At 32.4% G+C, this 24233-nt stretch overlaps 1 protein-coding gene across 1 annotated transcript in view; it reads left to right on the top strand.

The window, feature by feature from the left end:
* The first annotated feature begins 1499 nt into the window (after positions 1–1499).
* Pgd (phosphogluconate dehydrogenase) overlaps positions 1500–24233 on the top strand; it is a 44020-nt gene continuing 21286 nt past the window's right edge. Inside the window, exons 1-4 of the mRNA XM_075355688.1 lie at positions 1500–1678; positions 12484–12704; positions 16386–16630; positions 23331–23507. Of these exons, the coding sequence (XP_075211803.1) occupies positions 1668–1678; positions 12484–12704; positions 16386–16630; positions 23331–23507 (654 nt within the window). The 5' untranslated portion in view covers positions 1500–1667. The remainder of the gene's footprint in view (positions 1679–12483; positions 12705–16385; positions 16631–23330; positions 23508–24233) is intronic.

Raw genomic sequence — 24233 nt, 5'->3', positions numbered from 1 at the left:
AACTGAAATATTTTCCTTACAATTAAGTATTGTGGTGAAATGCCCTTACATTACAGCAACATAAAAAATAATAGAATGAAGAATGATTTAAAGCAAAATATTGTTATCCAAGGTACAAGTACAGAAAAATTATACAGATTAACAGAAACAAAAATAATAGTTTTACAGTTTTAATTTAAATATCTATTTACACAATAAAATGTTCTCTGTATATAAATTTGTTTGGTATTGAATCATCAATGGAATTGTTAGGGATATTTACCAATAGGTATCAAAATTATATTAGCAGAGTTCACAGTACCAATTTCATAATGTCACATTGAGTTCACAAAAGAGTAAGTTGCATTTGATACAATTAATTTACCATTTTTTCTCTTATAAAATGTATCTTAGAAGGTAAGACCAATCACTAAGAAGGCAGATATACTCATGAGAAAAGGTTCAGCTGAAATAAAGTGTTCTAGTGATTAAGTGATAATTATCATTATAATGTACACATCCACCCTGAATTAACACTAAACATTTTACTAGAATTAACCTTTATAAATTTTCTTCAGGTAAAACTTTTACTTAGGAATTAGTTCTTTGACAAATAGATGGACTTCAGTTGATGTTGAATGTTACTTAAATTCATAACAATAAATTTTGGTATAAAAATATACGTCCAAATTTCTCAATTTGAATTTCCAAAGGTGGAACTTAATTGATGGTGATAATTTTCATTAAAAAAATGTAACTCAGTTACGTTGAATCTTTTTTTTGATATCATAAATTGTCTTGTAGTGTACGCATTCAGTAATGTAGTAATTTTTATAGTTTTGTAATAAGAAATAAATGCTGCAGCCATACAATGTACTCAGAACAACTGTTTTCATTGACAGATTACTTGATAATTAAAATAATTACTTTCAAGTGGTTTATGTAATCATATAAAGTGGTTATTTTTTGTTCTATAATTTTTTGAAAATATAAACTTTTGAAAAAACAAACTGAACAAATTTTATAATAAATGTTCTTAAAAAACTTAATTCAAAATGTTTTCAGTAACTTTGTAACTGACTCTTGACAAAAAGAAAAACATTAAAAAAAATTTCCAATATCATATTAACTATTGGAAAATTTCCCAAACAGTATTCCTAATTGGGACTTAAAGTGTACTAATTCTGAAGTACTAACACAATTATAATCTACTGAAGAACTTTTTAAGTTCATGCAAGCTAGCTAATTCAAAACTTAAGTCACCGGATATTAAATCGAGTATGGTATCGTTTAATGCTTATCGATACCAAAGAAGTTCGATGTTAACTTTTTTTGTAATATGTCATTCTGTATCCCAACCTAAGTTCGGGTTATTGAATTGGTGTGAAAGTCATTTTCATAACGTGAAATGCACTGCGTGAATATGATACGTTTAAGGCGAACTAAAATCGTGATTAAACCCAAGAGATAAGTGACTACCAATTGGAGTTGTTCGTACAGAGGTCGTGGATTCCGTAATGCATGACGTATACCTCGCCCTTCGCAACTAACCTGTCGGTAACGGCTTAACCACAGTATTGCTTAACAGTTCAGTCTACTAGTGAAAGTGGACGAGCGAGTTTGCTGGTGTTATATTAGCCTACATTAGTTTACTCCCGGCTGCATCTCTTGGAGAAGTACTTTCAATTATGTCGGAAAAGTAAGTTTATGTATACTTTTTAACTGGATCATACAGGTTGTTACGCTGACGCTCTTTATCGTTTGTTATTTGTCGAGAAGTTTATTTAGTTGTATTTTTTAAAGTACTTCAATAAATTTCATTAACTAACATAAATAGTTAATGAAGGGCAGAATTAGCCATGTGAAGGGCAAGAGGTTCACTGTAAATTGAATAAACTTTTATTCTGTATATACACAAAAGGTTGTTGTGTTCTTTGTTTTAATCAAAACCTACGGTTTTCATTTTTTGTTAAATTTGTAGGGACAAGTGAACTAGGTTTTAGTTTTATTCAATATTTGCAGATCAAATTAGAACTTTTTGAAATTATCAGATAATTATCTGATACTAGGGTATCAGAGTATATTACTTACCAACCTACTTTATGTCTCTTCCTCATCTGTTCATCTTTAGAGCTCTTCATTTTGTACTTTAATTATTAAATCCATTTTGATACTAGCTGACTTATTTTTACAGCTCTCATGCCTTGTGCCATTGTGCTTTTAATTTCATGTAGTATTATTACCTAAATAACAATTCTCCCATTTCTGGCAAGTTATATTCTCCGATTTAAATATTTAATTCCTCATTTCTCTGGTTTTTTTGTAATATTTCAGAATCTTTGATTTATTCATATTTATTTTTTAATGAATATCATTCCTAGCAATAAATCCATGACATTCAAACATCTTTATCTTTACTCCTCGGATTGTTACTCCATTCTCAAACCTTCCTTCAAATGTAAACATTACTTCATTTTCTCCTTTCTGAATCAGAGCTCACCATATCTTGTACTCTTATTATTTATACCTGATTCTTGTATAGATTGCATGTTTTCTTTTCTCAAATTTCAGAGCAATTTTTCTTAAAATCTTGTTAAACATTTTATTCCATAGGTACCAGTTATTACTATAAAAACCTTTCCAGTGGATTCATTCAAACATTGAAAAAAAGATAGCCAGTGTGCAGATTTTATTGGTTATACTACTATCATTTCTAGTCTGCACATTTTTTTGACTGACTGACTGACTTATCACACTAGTCTGCATATTCATGTCATATTAGCTTCAATAAGTGAAAATTTAAGTCACAGTAAAAGTATTGGTAGTATAACAAATAAGTTCTTCCAGTTTTTGGATTGTGCCAAGAATTCTTAAAGAACTACCATTAGTGTAGAAGTATATGCATTTTAAAAACTCAACAAAGTTAAATATTTGATAGACTTAATATATTTTCAGTGGTATGTAATGAAAACTGTAGTGAGACAATTTTTTATCTAATTTGTTTTTTCTATTTTAGATTCAAATTTTGTTTAGTTACTATTAAGTTTTAAAGATTTTCTGAATATATTTTCAATGTAGTTTGTTAAAATTTTTATTTAAAAAATGCATATTTATTGCATAAAAGACTTATTTATTGCAGTTTAAGAGGTGGATTACAGACCTATATTTGGTTATTTATAATTTAGTTAATTATTTTATCATTATAGGTATTAAAGATCTAGAACGATAACATTATAATTAAATTTAGCATCAATATGTTAAATTTAATATGTTATACCTAACAATTTAGTTAAGCTGAACTACCAATGTACAATAAAGCAATCTGTAAAATATGAAATAATATCATAGTAGATGTGATTATTTAATAGTAAGGTGTAAAATACTTAACAAAATTTTGTAAAAAGAGCATTCTTGCTATTTTCATTCTAGCTTTTTTTAATCTTTTTAAGCTAAAAAAAGTTTACTTTTCATCATATTTAATGATGGACCCTAAGAACGAGGCGATAAACATAATTCTTTCATGCCTACAGGAGATTGGGCTTCAGTTTTTGCTAGAGAAGACCCAAGTGGTCATAGTCTTGGGTAGGCGTAAGCTGATTTGGTTATGCCAAATAGTTTACTTTTAGATGGATATCCTGTTTCTTTTCATTGAATATATTTATTGAAAATTTTATATCTACATTAAAGTAAATCATATTTTACTCATGTTTGTTAAATGCATGTGTAAAAACAGAAGTATGTTTTGAATGTATATATATATATATATATATATTATACTAATTATAATATCATTTTATGTATAATATGTAATTTATTAATTTGAAATTTAAATTTTTGTAATGACACATCAAACCACACCAAACTGAATAATGAAACATTTTTGAAGAATATACTTCAGAACATCATTTTAGCAACCATCTTCGGTGACTGGTACTGCTGTTTTCACACTGGTATCAGCCGATGTTATTGCTGGTAGCTGTTTTAAATTAGGCAAACATGTTAAAAATGTATTTGATTTAAAATGTATCTGTTTATTTAGTATATTCCCCACTGGGCTGGTCTAGCAGTTAACTCGTCGTTGCAAATCAGTTGTTTAACAGCTGATTTTCAAATTTGAATGTTCTGAGATTCAAATTCTGGTAAAAATTAGTTGCTTTTATATGGATTTTAATATTAGGTAGTGGATATCAGTGTACTTTGGTGGTTGTGGTTCAGTTAACCAGGAATGGTTGGCCTGAGTCTATAAGAGTATACCTCATTTATATGTCATACATATCATCTTCATCACATTGGGTCATGGGGGGAGGGCCTTGGTTACTGTTTATTAGTTAAACAGATTGCAATGTACATTAGGAAAATAATAAAATTTAGTATTTTTCTGTGTGTTTTGTATATCTAACTTGGAAAAAACCTGGCAGCAGTAACGCCGGCTGATGCTAGTGAGAAAACAAGTGCATCATTTTATTGAGCATGAATTCGAAATATGGTTGAAAGCATTTTGAATTTAGCATTTTAAAATAGTTTTGTTTCGTAATTTGGTTAAGTGTGTTATTACAGAATCATAATTTTCAAATTAATGTCATCATTGACTGTCATGGGCAAGAATACCAGGTTGTCCAGGCTAAAGGTACCCAAAAGTAATGTCCACATGACACATATTCAGAAAAACAAGTCGTAATCTCTTAAACGTAGGCTAAGTCGACAGGAAATATCTCCAAGATTTGTTCTATGTACTCCCAAGGTCAGCAGAATATCACGTGCAGGCAAGCCGATTCACAATGCAATTTAGTCAGTCTAGATGTGGATCCCACAAGAGAAGGTTAAGTGCGTGCTTTGGTTAGCGAAGTTTCAATCAATTAACGCGTGTTCAGCGGCATGTACGAACTGAGTTGAGAATATTGATCCATATACATCCAAATCTATTCGTAATAATTGAAGTGTCCACACATGGTTCCCTTCGCTGCAGGAACCGATCGCACACGAACACGTGTGTCCGCGGTGTCTTCCTCCCCACAGTAATCGCAATCCGCTGAGGGTCTCGGCGTCCGCGCGCATAAGTATGTGTGCCTTGAAACATCTGTGACCGGTAAGGAAATGGGTTAACTCGTACCCTAGTTCCCCGTACTTTCGGCACAGTCATCTCTGGAAGTTCGGGATCAGTCTGTAGGTCCATCTGCCTTCGTCGACTGATCCCATCTGTCCTGCTATTTGCGGACAAGCGAAGTCCGAGCGTCCACCCTGTACATCGCCCTCTTTCGAACGAGGAGATCCAGGGGCGCAAGTTCGGCCACTATAACGCCGGCATCGTCTGAGATACTCCTGTACCCACAGCATACCCGAAGGGAGACATCCCTGTGCACCTTGCTAAGAATTGCACGGGTTCTCCCCCTCTGCAGCGCGATGGACCAGACTGGGGCTTCATACAATACTTTCGAGAGCGCCACCTGAGACAAGTCCCTTCGATGTGCCGGGACCCCCCTATGTTGGCCATTTTCCGACCGATCTTAGCAGCCGTTTTTCGGCTTGACCGAGACTTCTACGTGACTGAAACGTAGCATTTTTATTTATCCACACCCGTAGGTATTTCACTGCAGGATAGGGTGGACTACTGTGGTACCTACCCTAAATAAAATTGGGGTCAGCTTACGCCTACCCGAGACTACGACTATTTGGGTCTTCTCCGGCGAAAGCCGAAGCCCAGTCTCCTGCAGGCGCGAAAAAATTATGTTTATCGCCTCGTTCTCAGGGTCCATCACCGCCCGTTCCGACTTTGCTGTCACCACGAGTGCCAAGTCGTCGACAAACTCGGTAAGGGCTACCCCAACGGGAAGCGTGGCGGAAAGGACTTCATCATACGCGATATTCCACAGTGTTGGCTCCAAGACTGAAACCTGTTCAACACCACAACTCAACCTGATCCGTACCTCTCCCTCATCTGATCGTTACTGACGCCATGACTCTTCAGTGCCCGGAATATCGTGTCCCACGGTATACTGTTAAACACGTTTTTTACATCAAACAGGATTACCGCCGGAATCAAAGCGTACGCCTTTGAGCCCGAACGTTGATCATGACTAGATATGGCATCTACTGTTCATTTTCCCTTACGGAACCCAAGTTGGAAGTCGCTAAGACCGCCAATTACCTCCAGCTCTTGGTTGAACCTATTAACCAGCACCCTCTCCAAAAGCTTACTCACGTGGCATCGGCCTAAAGGATGCTGGTTCGCTATCATGCCTCCCCTCCTTCCTGACTTCCACAAGCCGGGCGGATTTCTAGAAGTCTGGAAACCATTCCCGGGTGATGATGGCATAGTTGAATGCATCAACCATGCACCATGAAGTTAGTTTTACAACAAGCTCTACCACCTCCCGGGGCACGCCGTCCAAGCTCTTAGTGCACTTTATATTACAACTGGCCACTACAAGGTCTTTGTGATGACAAGTGGGATGTCAGTGGCAGCTATTTCCTCGCGGTTCGTATCAGCCCATCTAGGAAAGAGAGCATCCACACAACTCAATAGAGTAGCCCTGTTGAGAACGGGAAAACGCCTTCCAAATTTTCTGGTAACAATTTTGTAACCATCTCCCCAGAAATCCTCGTCGAGGGCATCACAGAGTCCCCTCAACTTCTCCTGTTTGGTACCCAAGATCTTGTACTTTTGAGCTCATCTCGCCAATAAGTATAGAGTTCGATATCATCCCTCCTACTGGCTCTCTATAGTCTTCGCCTGGCGTTCATGCAAGCTCAGCTTAATGTATTGACCTTGGCAGTCCACCAATAGGGATGTTTCCTATGGTCAGTTTTGTGACCACTCGGTTGAGTTTCCTTGAAGGTGACTCTTCAAGATCAAGGAAACTTGATCTTCTAGGATTACACAGGTAACCTTTGTGATGTAAGCTCGTCAACTGAAGTCATATTATTCTTGAACTTTAATCAAAGGAAATAATCAAGTGTAATTACTGATATAGAAATAGATGTGTCATTTATACGTATATTGTAATTTGAGTAATATTTCTTAAAAATAAACATTTCATTAAAACTACTGATATTACTTCTCTGGATCTCCTCAGATGCATAGAATTACGTTGGTGTTATTATAATTATTTTATAATAGTATTCATATATTGGTGTTATTACCTTTTCTATTGGAAAGTTTTTGGTGTAATCTTTTATGAATTAACTAATAATTCAACCCCTATTGAATTATTGATTAAAAGAGTCGATAAATATCTAATATGAACTGAATGATTAATGTGTGTTATAAACATGTAAGTCAGCGGAGTATAACATACATTAGATTCAAGGTGACCTTGTCAGTAGTTCATCAGTGAGAGGGAGGTCATGATATTATTTAATTTTTATCTCTAATAACTGAATCTGTTAGATTACTGACATTGTATATTTTATTTAATAATTTATTTAAATACATTATTGAATGATATTGAAACTGTATTTATTGGTTATTTTCTTTGTTATTCATTTTTTTTAAAAGTATTTATTTGTTAGTTATAACTGCCACTACGGCCACCTCTGTGGAATGTTAATATTTCTGGCTTTCATGTAAAAAGTCCTGTGATTGAATATTGTTTAGATTTTGACTTTTTCACACCCAAAAATTAATTTCTCATCCAATTATAAAAAGTTACTGACTCTGTTATTCAGTATTAATTAAAAATAATAGTATAATATAGCTTGAAAGTTATGATTAGTGTATTTTACATCATTTTGTTTGAGTTGTGCATTAATTAATTAATTTAAGTTATACAAGTTACGAAACTCAAAGATGTTCTTAATTGAATCTAAATATTTTTCATACTAAAAATGTAGATATTTGAGGAAAAGTAATTTTTTGTACTAAATCTTTGTTACTTTATTGCAAGTTATTTTATTCTTCTGATGTTTCTGGGTTTGAGGTGAATTAATTATTTTGAGGGTAAATAAGAAAGTAGTCATCTCTTATTAATTTAATTACCTTGTTTTTTATGCGGTTCTAAAGTTTAAAAAAGCAAATCTTATTACCCTGACAAGTTTCCTAGAGCACATCTCCTAGGGCACATTGTTTATTGAGTTTTTCAGTAAGTTAACAATACAAGCTATATCAGATGAATTATTGTTTGTGAGAAAATTTTAGTTTTCTAAATTTTCTATTTTTAAATATTGAAACTGCATTTTTAATCGATGCTGGTTGTACTATCATTATTACAGTAATTGTTAATTTTTTATTTTAGCAATTGCAGGATTATCTCTGATTACCAGTTTGTTTTTTATTTTTTTAAGATGAGAGTAAGATGAATTTGTTGTACTGAGTAAAAAATAACATTTTCTACAATACCTAACCAATATTTAAACATAGAACCTTCCAAAATAAAGTTTCTTATAAAAGAAATGACAGTATTAGTATGTTCAGCTGCACCAAATTTATTTTTGGATTCACATGCTGAAATCCTGCATATGTCGTGATCAATAACCTTAATAATCATAATAAAAAACATAAAAGGTATTTTTATTACTGTTAGAATAAAGTATATTTTACATATAATTTATTCTTTTTTTTCTTTGTCTGTATACTCAGAAAACCAATGTCTCCCCTCACCATTGACATACATACATACACATGCCTGTGCACATGTTCTGACACTAGACTGCAAACTCCTTTTATAAAATTTAAATAATTATCAATGATCACTTATTGTGAGTGTGTATGTGTGCATGTATGTTTGTATGGTGATTAATATTATCTGCCCAATTATTTTTATTTTTAAAACAAAACGTGACTAATTATATCATTTTAAAAATTGTTAGCTTAATTGTGAGTAACAAATAATTTTCCTTATCACAAAATAAAAATTGCATTCTTTTGTAGACTTCCTTAGGTGTTAACATTTTTGAAAAGTTAACTTTGTCGTAATTGGAAAAAATCATTTTATCCAAAATTACTGTTTCTCTTTGATGTTTTCAGCATAACTTTTGTGTGCCGTGTTTTTATCGATGAAGGTTAGCAGTGAAAATTATTTATAAATGTTTGAAAAGCAAACTCAACCAAATTATATGATACAATGTTTTTAATAAGTTATTTCAAAATTGTTTTTTGTTACTTCAATGACTGATCAGCACCTGTCATAATTATCTTTGCTTACATTTTAGAATTTTCTGTGTTTTTATCCTTACTTACATTATTTATTATTATTTTTTACATTACGTTTTTATTATTACTTACATTTTTCTTTTTATTCATTTTTCCACCCAAATTCTGATGCCATTTTTTCATGTAAACCATACTTGCCTCATAACTATCAGCTAACTTTATTTATGAGTTGTTTTTGACTATATGGTAAGTTTTTAAAATTCCTTCCACATACAATAAGAAAAGAATTAATTTATAAAAGAAGCTATTCTAGTTTTAATTCTGATAATACTTATTTTATTTTACAAGTATATGTTAAAATATAAATTGTTTACTTTTTTTTTAAATAAGTTTTTTGTATTTTATAATATTTCATCATTTATTTGCATTATTGTCATTTAACTATATGTCAAATTTATTATGTAACTAGTGCTGCAGTTTTCAGAATACTGAAGTAACTTTTTTCATAAGGGTATTTAGAGGTGAACTAGTATCATCTATTCTTAACCTATGTAAATAAAACCAGTTTATTATCTATATCAGCGAAATGTTCAGTCTGTTTATTGAAATGGGTTTCTAAGTGGCTTTAAAAACATATTTTTTAGACATTTTAAAAAATAGAAAAATTTTGTTTGTAAAAGTATTTTTTAAATTTATTGAATAATTTTTAAATAGCTAAAGTTATTGTTAAATTTCACTCTCTATAAAAAATTATGGTGCGTGTGTTTGTTTGTTTGCTTGTTTTACGTCCTCATTTTTACTTCTGTGTATGAAATAAAGGAAGTTCTGTAATCGCGAAAAATTTCGGTTTTCAGATTTCAACGGAAATATCCATTTTGACTAGTTTCGGTGTGAATAGTTTGTACGTATGTATCTCGGATTACTCAAAAACGATTAGCCATAGGATGTTGAAATTTTGGATTTAGCACTGTTGTAACATCTAGTTGTGTACTTCCTATTTTGATTTCAATCGACTGGACCAAAAGTGTCCAAAAAAACCCAAAATCCAATTTTTTTGGATTTTGGACTTTTTCTTAACTGCAGTAATCAGCCTTCATTGAGAGCTTTTCAACGGTATATCATAATTGGTATTTATTTTCATTGGTTCCAGAGTTATAGCCAAATAAAATTTTAATTAATGAAATATTTGGTCTTACAAGGGGAAGGCACATCGGTTCGAATCAGATTTCATCTCCTTTTTGTAGTTTTTTTTTTAATTTAAATATATTGATTTATTAATAATAAATTTAAATATTTATTAAAAACTTTTTGTAAATAATAATTCAGTAATAACAATAAAAAGAAAAAAATATGAAAAAAATCAGAAGTTATTAGCGAAATAAAATTTTATGTACTTTTAATTTAAAAAAAAAATATCTATTTGTAATTTAATAGGCGTACAAGGAAGTCATGTGGTGTATACAGTAGATTTTTATTTTAGCTGCTATTGGCGCAGAGCAAACCAATGTATGCAGCTGGTCGGCTGCATAAATCTCCCGCCACGACTCTCTCCCGCTAGAAACAGGCCGATGTCAATTCATTTCAGATTATTTAATTTCATTTCTATGCGTAGATTTGCTTTTATTTGTATTTTTTATTTATTTATTATAATTATTATTTATTAATTTAATTTATTTTATTTCATAATAAAAGAAAGGGATTTCGTTAATATATAGCAGTAAAAAAAATATTTTTTTATTTAACGGAGAGATTCATTTTTGCGCAGCCACCCGGTGCATCTCACGGTCCGCCCTGCACCAATCACGTTGTCCGCTCTGCGCCAATAACAGCTGCTGGACTGGAAACTAAACACGACCTCAAACGAACACGCTTAAGACTAAACGAACAAGACGGCGTCCCTAAGCCAACATCCTATTATCAATATTGCTAGCGTTAAACATTATATTTCTATTAAAAACTATTAAATTTCCATATATACTCGCTTCTTAGCCTATTTTAAGTATAAAATCACCAAAGTGTTCAGAAAAATATCCCCTACACACTAATATTTCTTTTCTTAAAATTGTTCTATAACTTAATATTGTCACAAATATGAGGATACGAACGCATTGAGGGTCCAGGGGCAGAGCCTGATGGGCTAGTTTTAATTAAAATAAGAATTATATAATTATTAAAATTAGAGAATAATGTTTATGCAATAACACATTTTGTTAACAAGAATTTTCTTATTAATTAGTGAAATTTATAAAAGGAACCTTAGCTTCTTAAATGTATAATTATTTTTTTAAATTACTGTATTAGTTTTTTCTCTTATTTACTGGTGTGTTTGGTTTTTTAAAAGTCATTATCAGGATGTACTACCAGGTACCCTAATAGCTTTTGTTTTAATTTTTTTTTAGCTAATCTTCTAGTTTTAGTTTCCTTACAATTATCAGAAAACACAGTTTGTTGGGTATTTGATATCTTATTTCTGATCAAATTAGGGTTTTTTTTTATTGTTAATCCATTAACTCCTAAAAATGTATGGTATTCAAATTCAATAAGGATTCAGTTAGATCTAAGCTTCAAGAGAACCAGCATATATAAAAGCTTCGCTGAATGTGATTAAGGTTTCATTGTTGCATGTCAAAATCATCATATATTTGGATAATAATCTAGAGTATAGATAATTCTAATTACATAAGTTTTCTTTTACCTAATAATTGTACTCATTTAAATTGTTATTTTGAATTTTTGTTAGTTAAACTTTTAGGTCTTATTGGTTGGTTTATGACCTGAAAGGTCACTCACTACTTCTAGCTTGGGGATTTTTCAGTCAATTGATTTCATTTTATTAAATTGTATGTTCTAAAAAGCTGCATTAATCTTGTGAATTTTTGGCGACAACAAAAGTACAAGAGTCAAGATTTGATTTTACAATTTCTGTAGGACATAATTTTTTGGTCACCAGAATAACTGATATAATTTCTAATTAAATTATTGCCCTTATAAGAACTAAGTTTAAGTTTTTGTTCATTTTATTGTCAATTTACATAATTTTATATTCCTTGAAAATATCTTCTTATAAATTTATAAGTAATAAATTTTTTTCATTTTTGAAAATACATCATGCCTTTTTATATTGATATATCAGCTTAATAAATAAGTGAAAATTTAAGTCATGGTAGATGTTAATTTTTTAATTAACATTATTCTTTGAGTGCTAAAACTTAAATTTGACTTCTTTATTTTAATCTTTAGTTTTCCACTAATTTTGTTATTATTTCTTTCATACCTTGTATCAGATGTCCAACGTGTTGTATAAATAAATATTATTATTTGATGTAATCGTATTTTATAATTTGTTAAATTGTTATATGTAGCTTGGTAGTAATTTTTTACATTTAAAGTTAACTCTTTTGCTTGCTTTTTTACAGGGCAGATATTGCACTTATTGGTCTGGCTGTTATGGGCCAGAACCTTATTTTAAACATGAATGACCATGGGTTTGTCGTTTGTGCATTTAATCGTTCGGTTGAAAAAGTAGATTCTTTTCTTAAGAATGAAGCTAAAGGTACAAAAGTTATCGGTGCTAAATCGTTGGAAGAAATGGTTAAAACTCTCAAGAAACCAAGGAGAGTTATGATGCTTGTAAAAGGTATATTAATAGTTATTTTATGCAGTTTACTTAAGATTACTAATAATAATTTTATCTGTTTGCATTAAGCGTATAAGAAATTATTAATGATATTTCTGAGGATTAATTATTTTATCAGTCGTTATCAGATCATGATGATAACGTAAAGATACCGTACATGATAAAGTTTTTTTTACATCTCATAACAATCAGTATTATTAGAATAAATAATTCTTTTGATTTTATTTTTGTATTTCGTTCTCTTTCTTTCTATACCTTTTTAACACATTTTGTTTGTTTTATTATTATAAAAGAATAAAAATACTTACTACAGTTAAATGTATTTTTTTTTTTTTTTTTACTAATACTTAATATATTGTTAAAACATTTCTTTATCATAACCTCAACAAAAAAAATTACTATGTTCACCACTTTAATATAAATTTTAAACTCATTTCTATTAAATCTGCATATTGGTCATTCATTGATTTAATTGTCTAAAGAGAATACTGTTGTTGCATATTGTTTGGCCCTAATTACCTTCTTTAGGCAGTGGTGTGAGGACATGTGTTGTCATGAAGGAGAATTACTCTGGACAACAGTTTCCTGTGTCATCAATTTTGGATCGCACGTCTCAGTTTGGTGAGCGTTTTGCAGTACACGTCAGCTGTAATTGTTGATCCTTTTTCTGTGAAATCAATCAAAACGGTAACCAACATTTTTTGACCCGAGTACAGAGGTTGCTTAAACCGTTTCAGTTTTGTAGAACTTGAATGGTGCCACTGCATTGACTGTTGTTTCGATTCTGCGTTGGTGTAGGATATCCACGTCTCATCGCCCATAACAGTGTGTGAAAATAAACCTCTCTATCTTGTCGATAGTGATCCAAAAACGCTCGTCTACTGCACATTCTTTACTTTTTGTGTTCGTTGGTGAGCATTTTCAGTATCCACCTAATTTGTGATACCCGAGCTTTTCTGTGACAATCGTGTAGATAGAGGTGCATCCAACATGCGAAATTCATCAGCCAGAACACTAATTGTCAATCGTCGATCATATCGCAGTTTTCAGTTCACTTCAACAATTTTGTCAGAATACTGGTCTTGCCACTCTGCTCTTCATCATGCACATTTGTACAGCCATTTTTAAAGTCTCAACACCATTGTTTAACGTTTCCTTCACTCATTACTGCAGATCCATACACTAGGCACAACTCCCAGTGAATTTCAGCAGCTGAAGATCCTTTTGTGCACAAAAACTGAATCACAGTGGGCACTTCTTAATTGGCGGGAGAAATGATTGTTGCAGCACTTCGATCTGCATTCACTGGCAGGCAAACGACTACTGTTTCAAAACAACTGCAGTGGCTATGCAAATAGCTGATAGATGGACCTAAATGCAACTTGTATAAATGGACTGTGTTCAGACCTGCTAATATTTAAATATAAGCCGATGGCTCTTACTTTATGAATATGCCTTGTATATGATTGTGTTTTTCCAACCTCCAATGGGCTGTAAAAAAATTGACATAACAAAATGATTGTATTACCAAAAGTTGAGTAGTTTCTACCTTATTTTTCTACATAATCACCAAAACGATTGAGGGATTTGTCATATTGTGACACCAGCTTTCTGATGCCCTTTTCAAAGAAGTTTGCTGCCAGTGAGGTAAGGTCTTGACAGCTTCCTGATGTTCTTTGTTGGTGGCAAAGTGTTGTCTGCCTAACCATGCCTTCAATTCTTGAAAGAGGTCAAAGTCGCTAGCTGCTAGGTCTGGGGTATAAAGTGGATGGTCAAAAACTTCCAAGTTGAATTGTTTGAGAAAGTCATGTGTCATGTTAGTACAGTGCGGTCATGCATTGTCATGACCACTCTGGACGAGAGCAAGCCTCTTCATTTGTTCTGGTTCACTCTGTGGAAGCGACATAAAGATAACAATAAACTTCCTTTGTTATTGTTGTCCTTTGTTCCATTAAAGTCCACCAAGAAGACACCTTTATGATATCAAAAACTGTAGCCATTGTTTTCCTGTTACTCATTATCTGTTTGAACTTTTTCGGCTTGTTTGGAGAAAAAGTATGCATTCACTGTGTAGACAGTTCTTTGGTTTCTGGATTGTCATACGGAATCCAAGTCTCATCACCAGTAATGATATACTTTAAAAACTCTTTCCCCTCATTATTGTAATGCGTGAGAAACGTTAAGGCTGACACCATTCGCTACATTTTGTGATTGTCAATCAGCATTTTTGGGAGCCAATGTGCACACAGCTTCCAGTATCCTAGATCTTTAGTCACCATTGTGTACAGAGAAGAACTTGAAATTTCTGGGATTTCTGCAGAAAGTTCACTTATTGTAATGTAAATCTCTGTTTGTCACAGACAAAATCATCAGCACTCTCAACCAGGCCTACAGTAGTGACAGACTTTTGTTCTGGCCCATCTTTGTCATGGACATCCATTTGCCCTTCTTTAAATTTCCTACACTTTCCTACACTACCATTACTCATAAAGTTTTCACCTTTGCCTTGCCCACAACTTGGCTACGACTTATGCAATGGAGCTGGCAATGGCAGAGATTGTGGTGGGGGGTGGTGCAATTGCACGATATGGGGCAGACCTGGCTCCTGCATATCTTGTTTATTTAGATACACAATTGGATGTTGGAAAAACAGCCCTCGCATGCGCGTGTGTGTAAGTTGAAATGTCTAATAGTTAACATGTACATAGTACATATACTAGCTAATCAGGGCTCGCTTTGCTTGCCCCAACTATCTAGCCAGGGAGCTTCTTTTTATGTGCATAAAAAGAAAAGAGAGGAAGAAACAATAAAGAAGGAAGTATACAAACTTTACAAATACTTAAAAACAAAAATCTAAATTACAAAAGACAGAATAATAGTAATTATAGTATTCTGAATATTAAATATTTTACAGATATTCATTAAAGAAAAATGAATTAGCCACTTTACTTTTTTATATTTCTGTTGCCATGGTGCAGAAATGTAATGGAGTAAAGGATTAATTTTTTTTCTGCTATCAGTACCTTGAAATTCATAACTTCATCTCCAAGGGATAATCGATCGATAGGGCCTCAATCTATGACTTAAAACCTTCCACGGGATAACACAAATATATCTTGAAAATTTGAAAGCAATCTGTCAATTAGTTCTCGCTTGATGATGCTATTGCAAACAAACAAACAAAAGACAAACTTTCTCATATATTTATAAAATTTATATATGTATAGATATTTAAGTACTTAATTACATGTAATAAAGTCATATGTGCACTTAAGAAAACATTGAAACTATTATGGGTTTCATATTTAATTGATTGCTGTTTCACTAGTATTAAATAGAATGGATAGTATCTGGTTTGCTGTAAGATTATAGATTGCTGGAGACTATGTGAATTAGTCTTATAATGGCAACTCGTTTATTTTTAATAGCCAGTTGGAAGTCAATTTTGAAAAATATCATAGTTACAACTTATTCTCAGTTAATTGAAATGAAGATTGTGGTTTTCATGACTTGATTGTTATTGTAACATAATCTCTTTATTAGATCATGAAGTTTATCTGCCCAAGTTATAATCAATTTAGGCTAAACATAGAAGAATCTGTTTTATAAAAACATTTATTAATGTTCATTAAAATGTTTTTTATGTTTCTTTTTTTAAAATTTAATTATTTTTAATTGTAGCTGGTTCTGCAGTTGATGATTTTATTATTAAATTGGTGCCTTTATTGGAGAAGGGTGATATTATCATTGATGGTGGTAATTCAGAATATGTAGATACAACAAGGAGAGTTAAAGAATGTGCTGAAAAAGGAATATTATTTGTTGGTTCTGGTGTATCTGGTGGTGAAGATGGTGCACGTTATGGACCTTCTCTTATGCCGGGTGGAAATCCAGCTGCTTGGCCAGCAATTAAACCGATCTTCCAGGTAATTATGTATTCAGTTTTATATATATATATATATATATATGTATACATATATATAATGCAGACTATACTTTGAAAAGGCATTATTAATTCATTCAATTTGATTATCAAATGTTCATACTCTGATCATATCCAATTGTTCAAATTTTGTTTAAATTAGAAATTGTCAGTTGGGAACAGTTATAAATTATTTGTTTGTGTTTTCCCCTTGTTAGATTTTATGGTATATGTACTCTAGTAAACATAATAAAATAAATTTTTATGCAATATTGTAATATATATTACATTTTTACGCATTTGTTACTTATTTAAAGTACACATTTACAAATGAATCTATATTCCGATATATGCCCCTTGTATTAATTTCTGTTCGTATAATGAATTTATCATTATTATTGTTTTTATTATCATAAAATTTTAATCTATGAAATATGTTTTCTACATAATCATTCAGCTCAAGGTCAATTTATTTGATGAGTTAACTGCTGTTTTAGAGTAAACTTGACCTTTCATTTTGGCTTATTATTTAATTGATTTCTTATTTCCACAGGAAGTAATGACAGTTATTTAACTGAAGTAAGCAGTATGTTAATTATACAGGTTATACAATTTTTCTATATTTGAAGTATGATTTGTAATATCATTAATGATAATTGTTTATGAATAAATTTATAACGTATATTTTATAATAGAGGTTACTATAAATATCTTGTTAAATGATATCTTTATAGATTATCTATGCTGGAATTACATGGGAAAACAGTCTTTTTCTATTAAATATGTCAGATTTTCCCAGTGTTAACAACAAAATATGTTCTTAACTTGTGTTACAACCTGCTTTAATTCTTATGAAATATCATGTTTTGATGATTATTTCAGCTGTAGTTAGTAATTAAAGAACTGATACCTCCATCTCTACAGTTATATTCCCAATGGGGTGTCTTACTCTTTAAAACTTTGATTGTTGGGTAAAGTTAACTAAAAAAAAAAAACACAGCTCGTATTTGCCAATAGAAATTGGACTTTAATGAGAAAGAAGAACAACTGAACTTATGTTAAATCATAACCTTAAAAACTAAAAAGAAATTATGAAAATAACATAATTTAATGATACATTAGAATATCAACTGAAATCAGCATATGAACAATGATGTTAAATGAAAAAAGAAATACATGAATATACACTTTTAAATACAGATTTTCACAATATACATTTTTGACAAAGCCTGAAAAACAAGAGAACATGAAACACCTTAATTTTAATTGTAAATTTAGAAAAAACATAATATCAATAGAAAAATGTAACTGGCAAACAGTTGTACTACTGACATATACTATAATGTGACAAATAGCAATGAACGGATGTCATTAACTTAGATAAATGAATTACAATAAATCTTAATTGGCACTGGCCTTTTCTGAATTAAGAACATCAACAAACTTAACGTTAAATAATTAATACATGTAATTCTAGTTTAGTGTAGAAAAAAAGGCCACAATGATTCTAGTACAAAAAGAGTTAATAACAATAATCAAATTGTGATAAGTAAACATAAAAATAAAGAGTTAATTACAATAGAATCGCATTGAAATTAATTGTAGAGTTAATTATCATAACTACAGAATTGAAATTAATAAAGCACGTGAAATGGTTGCAGATGAACAATGACAACCTTATGTAAGTAACCTGTCGTGACTGTACTTAAGTGAAATTGAAACTTGAAAGGCATAGGTATGATGAACTGAATGTTCCACAAATTTTAATGATAACATAACGGTTTAACGTAATAAGTAATGAAAAACTGAACTTGCCTGTAGCACACAAATATTAGTAAGAGACGAACTCGTGAATGAAGGTAAAACGAATATATACAGTAAATTCCTGGGCGTAGTCCGCCGTGGTGTATCAGGAATACAGTGGTGAGAATGTGACTTCGAGGTTGAGCAAGACTGGGCGTCTGAAATGTGTAGCAACGAATTTGAAGAAATTCTGCTTCACTGAAATTGTAATAAGAAGCTGGAGAAAATTTTGGCGTCTACAGAATTGACAGCTTGTAGTAATCGAAGCACTTTCCACAGAGAAGTAATGTAGAATTTGAAGAATAACTTAACGAAGAAACGAGGCTGGACGAACATAGAAAACTGTGAAATCACGAAAAACTGATGAATAGAATTAGAAAATATTTTAACAGAGAAATACCGCAACGTTTATAAGTGCGAAGATAACGAAAGTATTAACATTAAGTGAAAGAAAGAAAACATCAAAGCCTGGCCCTCCAAGAGGACCAGGATCCGCAGAACGTGAATGTTCTAGTCCGAACTAGAATGAATAAAGGCTGGCGTTGGTGAGAAGTAGGGGAAGCGAACAAAGCAATGGACAGAAGAGTGTGTGTGTGTGTTAACAACAAGAGTAGTGTCTTAGTGTTAGTATGAGAACGATTAGAGAAACGGTGTGGAATTCGAGAACGAAGATATAACAAAAATTATTTAAGCGAGCAGTCCACTAAAGAATTACGTAAGACTGATAAAAATAATTTCTGAATACGCAAGTATTCAAATGACATCAGGGCTGACAAAGAGAAATAGACTTCTAGGAACTATGACAATATTGAAATTGGTTGAGAATAAAAAAACACTAATCCTAATATATACATTAAGACTAAACAGTAATGAAATAATGCGTGATATAAATAAGCTAACACCAATGCGATGATACAATAGTCAGACAAGCTGGAGCCTGAGAGAAATTGATATCGAAAATAAATCCAAATAACCTATTTAAAAATACACCTAGATAAGCCTTACAAAAATGCAAAATAAATTACCAAGCCTGTAAATTATAAGACTCGACCATAACCTTGAATTCATTGGAATAAAACGACTTTACGCCAATGGCGTAAACATTGATGATTGGACAGCGTTTCTTCTCACTACACTTTGAGCTGCAGAATCTTTTTCACTGTACACATACACCACACCACACACACTATACAAATTGTAACATATATCTTTCCACAGCAATACAACAATATCTTTCACCGTCTCTTCTTACACTTACAATTGGTGATGTTATAACACCTTATGAAACGCAATCATAACCGAAAGTGGTAACTATCATGCTGATGGGTGATGGCTCTACATAGTGAGCCTCTTACAATGTCCTCTGGGCACCAGTGTGAACCCAGTTATATGCAGTCCTAGCTCCAGTACATGTGCACTCTGCTGGAGTGGCCCATTCAATCGCCAGTACTCACGGGAACTGAATGTCAGTCCCAAATAACAATCTTTTGGTGGTTGTTGGTCCACTTGAAAAAACCAAACAATCCAGTAGTTTAAAAAGACTCCCACCCTCGTCACCCAAAGATGTGTTGAGAGATAAGGAAATGAGAGACGTTTTAATAGAGAATGTCAAGTTATCAAATATCCATTTTCTTGTAATGAAGTATAAGCAAGAAGATAAATCCTCGGCAAAGGTTTCTCCCTTTATAATAAACAAGTGTGTCACAGCAGCTTGTGGCTCTCTGAAGTCTATAAAAAATTTAGGTGTGATGCCCTTTTGATAAGTTAATTTTGTGAAAGTATGTAATGACAAACAGTCAGAAGCTTCTAGCCCTTAGGTACACAGGGAAGGATGAAGTAGTAGAGCCACATTTGACTGATATTGAATTATCAGAGATTTTGGAAGAGCTATCACTGCAGTCAGTCACTTCTGCACAGAGGATTATAAGGAAGGAAAATGGTGTTGATGTTCCAACTTATCACTTATTCTAACCTTTTCTTTTTCAATTGTTCCTGAGCGAGTAAGAATCAGGTTCCTCTGTGTCCATGTGCAGTTGTATATACCAAATCCCAGATTCTGTTTCCAAGGTCAGGGTTTAGGTCACACAAAAATTGGTTTTGCTCAAAGGAACAAGTTTGTGTGTGTTGCAGCTATATGGAACATGATGATAGCACATGTGCTGAAATGGAAAAATTTCATTTTTTTTTATAAAGATCCACACTTAGCAAGATCTCAGTAATGCCTCCTTTATAAGAAAGAAAAGGCTGTATTAATGATCTGTTCTGAGCAGATATTGTCCTTTGCTGTGGCTTGTCGGGAATATAGAAAATCCCTCTGCTTGATGATTCCTGTATACTTAGTGTTTATTTTGTCCAGGTCCTCTATAACATTATACAAAGAGAAAAAATGTGTTTTGTGCAAAGAACTGAGCAAAATGGTAGAACTTTATCAGACCAAGTCCCTCACGGCTGCTATTGTCGGTACTCAATAAAGTATTATCAGTACTCAGTATTGCTTGTCAAGAAGATAACTTCTTCTAGATAGACTGATAATGATTTACCTAAAACGACTTCAGTCAGTGCACCACCACATTCCTGCTGTACTGATTATGCTGCAAACTACCACTATCCCTGTGATCTTGGTATTAAAACATCATCACCTGGCATGGTATCTTCGTTCTCCCAGGCTTCCAAGTTCCTTCCACCATCTTAGGTTTCTACGAGGATAAGGTGGAAGATGAAGTGCTCAAAGAAGCAAAGCACTTCCTAAAGCTTATAAAATAAAAAATCAGATAATATTTCATAAGTAATCTTCATGCAAAATTTTTAGAAATAACAGGAAAAAAGAATTTTTTATGGGTATAAATATTATTCAGTGGAATGTTTGTGGTTTTTGTTCTTGCCTTGAGGATATTGAAATCCTAATAAAGGAAGAAAGTTCATTGGTATGTGTGCAGGAAACTCACCTCAGTCACCAGGATGAAGTATCTTTTCAGCTATGTCTGTGAAAGATGCAGTCATCAAACTGAAAGTAGAAGATGTGGGAATGTGCCTATTTTCCTAAAGGAAGATGTATCAGCCATGTGGATTCCAGTGGCTACAACCATCCCTGCAGTGGCAGTGAAGCTATTGGCACCATTTAAAATTAATCTCTGGAACTTATATCTTCCCGAAATTCCAATGTCATTGAGGATGATCTGTCCAGTTTGTTATCACAGATTCCTGTCCTGCCTAATAACTGGCGATTTCAATGCCCATGATTACTCATTGGGCTCATCATCATGTTCTTCTCAAGGTACTATAATTGATCTACTGATGTAGAACTTGAATCTTTGCTTTTTGAACGGTGGGTCATACACATTTGTGTCATCGATCTTCATCAGGTATATTTTCATGGATGATCTGTCCTTGTGTTCAGTATCCCTTCTTCCATGTCTTACCTGACACATGTTAAAAAACCTCTGGGAGTAATAACAGACCAGTCATTATCTCAGTCAGAAATAGAGATTTACCTCAGAGTCACCCATACAGATGGGTGGGTGGTTGGGAAAATAGAGTAGATTGGATACAAAGATTCCTTTGACCAGTATGACAAGAACGGTTGCACAATCCACCAACTAGCTATTTTTACAAACCAAATACTTACTAGTCCAATTGAATTTATCCTTCTAACATCTGGAAAGTCAAGGTAGCCTGTTGTCTGTTGGTGGGATGAAGGCAGCAGGAATACACACTCAGGAATTATCGCAGGGCTTTAGGTAATTTCAGTCGAAGGCCTACCACAGTATTGTTCTGCGCCTTCTGGAATGTGAGATCTGTATGCCATAGAGTATTTTGGTGTGATAAATGAAAATTGTGACTAAATTATGTTGATACCATTTTTCAGAAAAGTTTGGTCATGTATGGATCAGGACAGAGTCCATTTCCAGTTGGACTGGAAAACAACAGCATCCTCATCTCTTTGCCAATTGTGGTGGTAAACATTTGGAAATACCTTTATGTCAGTTTCCTGTAAAACATCATATTATCCTAAATTTATGAGGTGTAAGTTGCAGGTAGAAAGTATCCCATTTGTTATTGGAGACTAACAAAGTAAATTAAACATTCCTTTTTTTTTTTGATGAGTTCCTTTTTCTTTTAATTATTCAAAGTGTATGTCTTCAAGTACACTTTACCTGGAAATGATAATATCAGGCTTTGTATGTTATCTCATCTCTGAGATACTGTATTGCGACATCTTCTGTCTGTTTACAATAAAATATTTTCTGACCAGGTTTTTCCAAATTCTTGGTCAGAAGCAATGGTGATTTCCATACTGAAACCTGGTAAAGATGAATCATACCCTTCAAGTTACCGATCATCCTACCTCCTTGACTAGTACCCTATCCAAGCTGATGGAATGAATGGTAAACCTTTTGTCTAGTGTGGTACCGTGAAATAAACGTCCTAATTGCTCTCAAACAGTGCGGTTTCCACCAAGGTAAATCATCTATCGATTTTGTAGTTGCCCAGGAATCTAATATCCAAAATACCTTCTTACTTCGCCAATGCCTGGTTGATTTAGTTTTCAATATATGAAAAGCATATGACACAGCCTGGAGAAAAGGAATCTTAAATGCATTCAATTACTATTACTATTCATTCATTACTAATATTGCTGTAAAAAGTAATTTAAGATAAAAGGGAATGGAGTATTTACAAGATTGATTTGTGGATTTTTTTTTATAAGTGTTGATTTACTAATTGATTTATGGATTAATTTCACTGGTTAAATATGTCAATATATTCAAGATCTTCTATTTTATATCTGCATTGATTATATATTTGAAAAATACAATTTATAATTTTTTTTTTTTTTTGTACCGGTATATTATTTTTTTGTCACTTTTTCATATTTAAGCTTTACAATATTTTGTTAATAGGGAATTGCGGCTAAAGCTGATAATGAACCTTGCTGTGATTGGGTTGGAGATGGCGGTGCTGGTCACTTTGTTAAAATGGTTCATAATGGTATTGAATATGGTGATATGCAACTTATCTGTGAAGCTTATCATCTTATGAAATGTGCTCTTAATATGGATAACAGTGAGATGAGTAAGGTAATTTAAATAGAAAATCTTGATTATTTACTGTTAATTTTCTCAATGTTTTCCTCTGTTTCTGTATTGTTAGTTTATTTTGATGATATGTTAAGCTAAACTTGTTACTTACAGGTTAAAAGTTTTACATCATCACTTTTTGAAAAGAGATGTTTTATAATAGAATAAAATTTTGCACAAAAATTGATAATAAAGTTTTCTACAGTGGCTAGTAGTCCCTTTCCATTATATAATAACATACAGGTTGGTAACATTGTACATAATCAAGGTGGCTGATTTCATTTAATGAACAAAGAGCGGGTTTATTAGAAGTTTATGTTATTTTCACGTGTTCAGTGAAATTTCGATTTATGCAATGTTAAAATTAAAATGGCAGGCATAAGTGAGCATTCAATTTAAGAAAGATTTGTTGTTGGCGTATGGGTACATAATTATCTAAATGCAAATGAAAACATGAGACAGATTTGTTCAGCATTTTTGTAAAGAGCTCTATCAGTAATAACATACCAAAAATCAGGATGAAATCTTTTCTACCGGGTCTGTCCTTGATTTGAAGCGATTGGGATGTTCTTCCTCTAAGTTGATTAGCCTTGTTGTTGTTGAGGAATCTTGTTTACGATCTCCTCTAAATCAACCAGGAAACCGTCTTCAGAGCTAAATATTCCCTATTTGACACTTAAGAAAATAATGAGGAGATACTGGTTTAAACTCTTTAAGCCTGCTTGT

This window comes from Lycorma delicatula, chromosome 2 (genome assembly GCF_047948215.1).
Source record: "Lycorma delicatula isolate Av1 chromosome 2, ASM4794821v1, whole genome shotgun sequence".
NCBI classification, from domain to species: domain Eukaryota; kingdom Metazoa; phylum Arthropoda; class Insecta; order Hemiptera; family Fulgoridae; genus Lycorma; species Lycorma delicatula.
The sequence above is the reverse complement of the archived record's forward strand: the minus strand, read 5'-3'. Positions and strand labels throughout refer to the sequence as shown.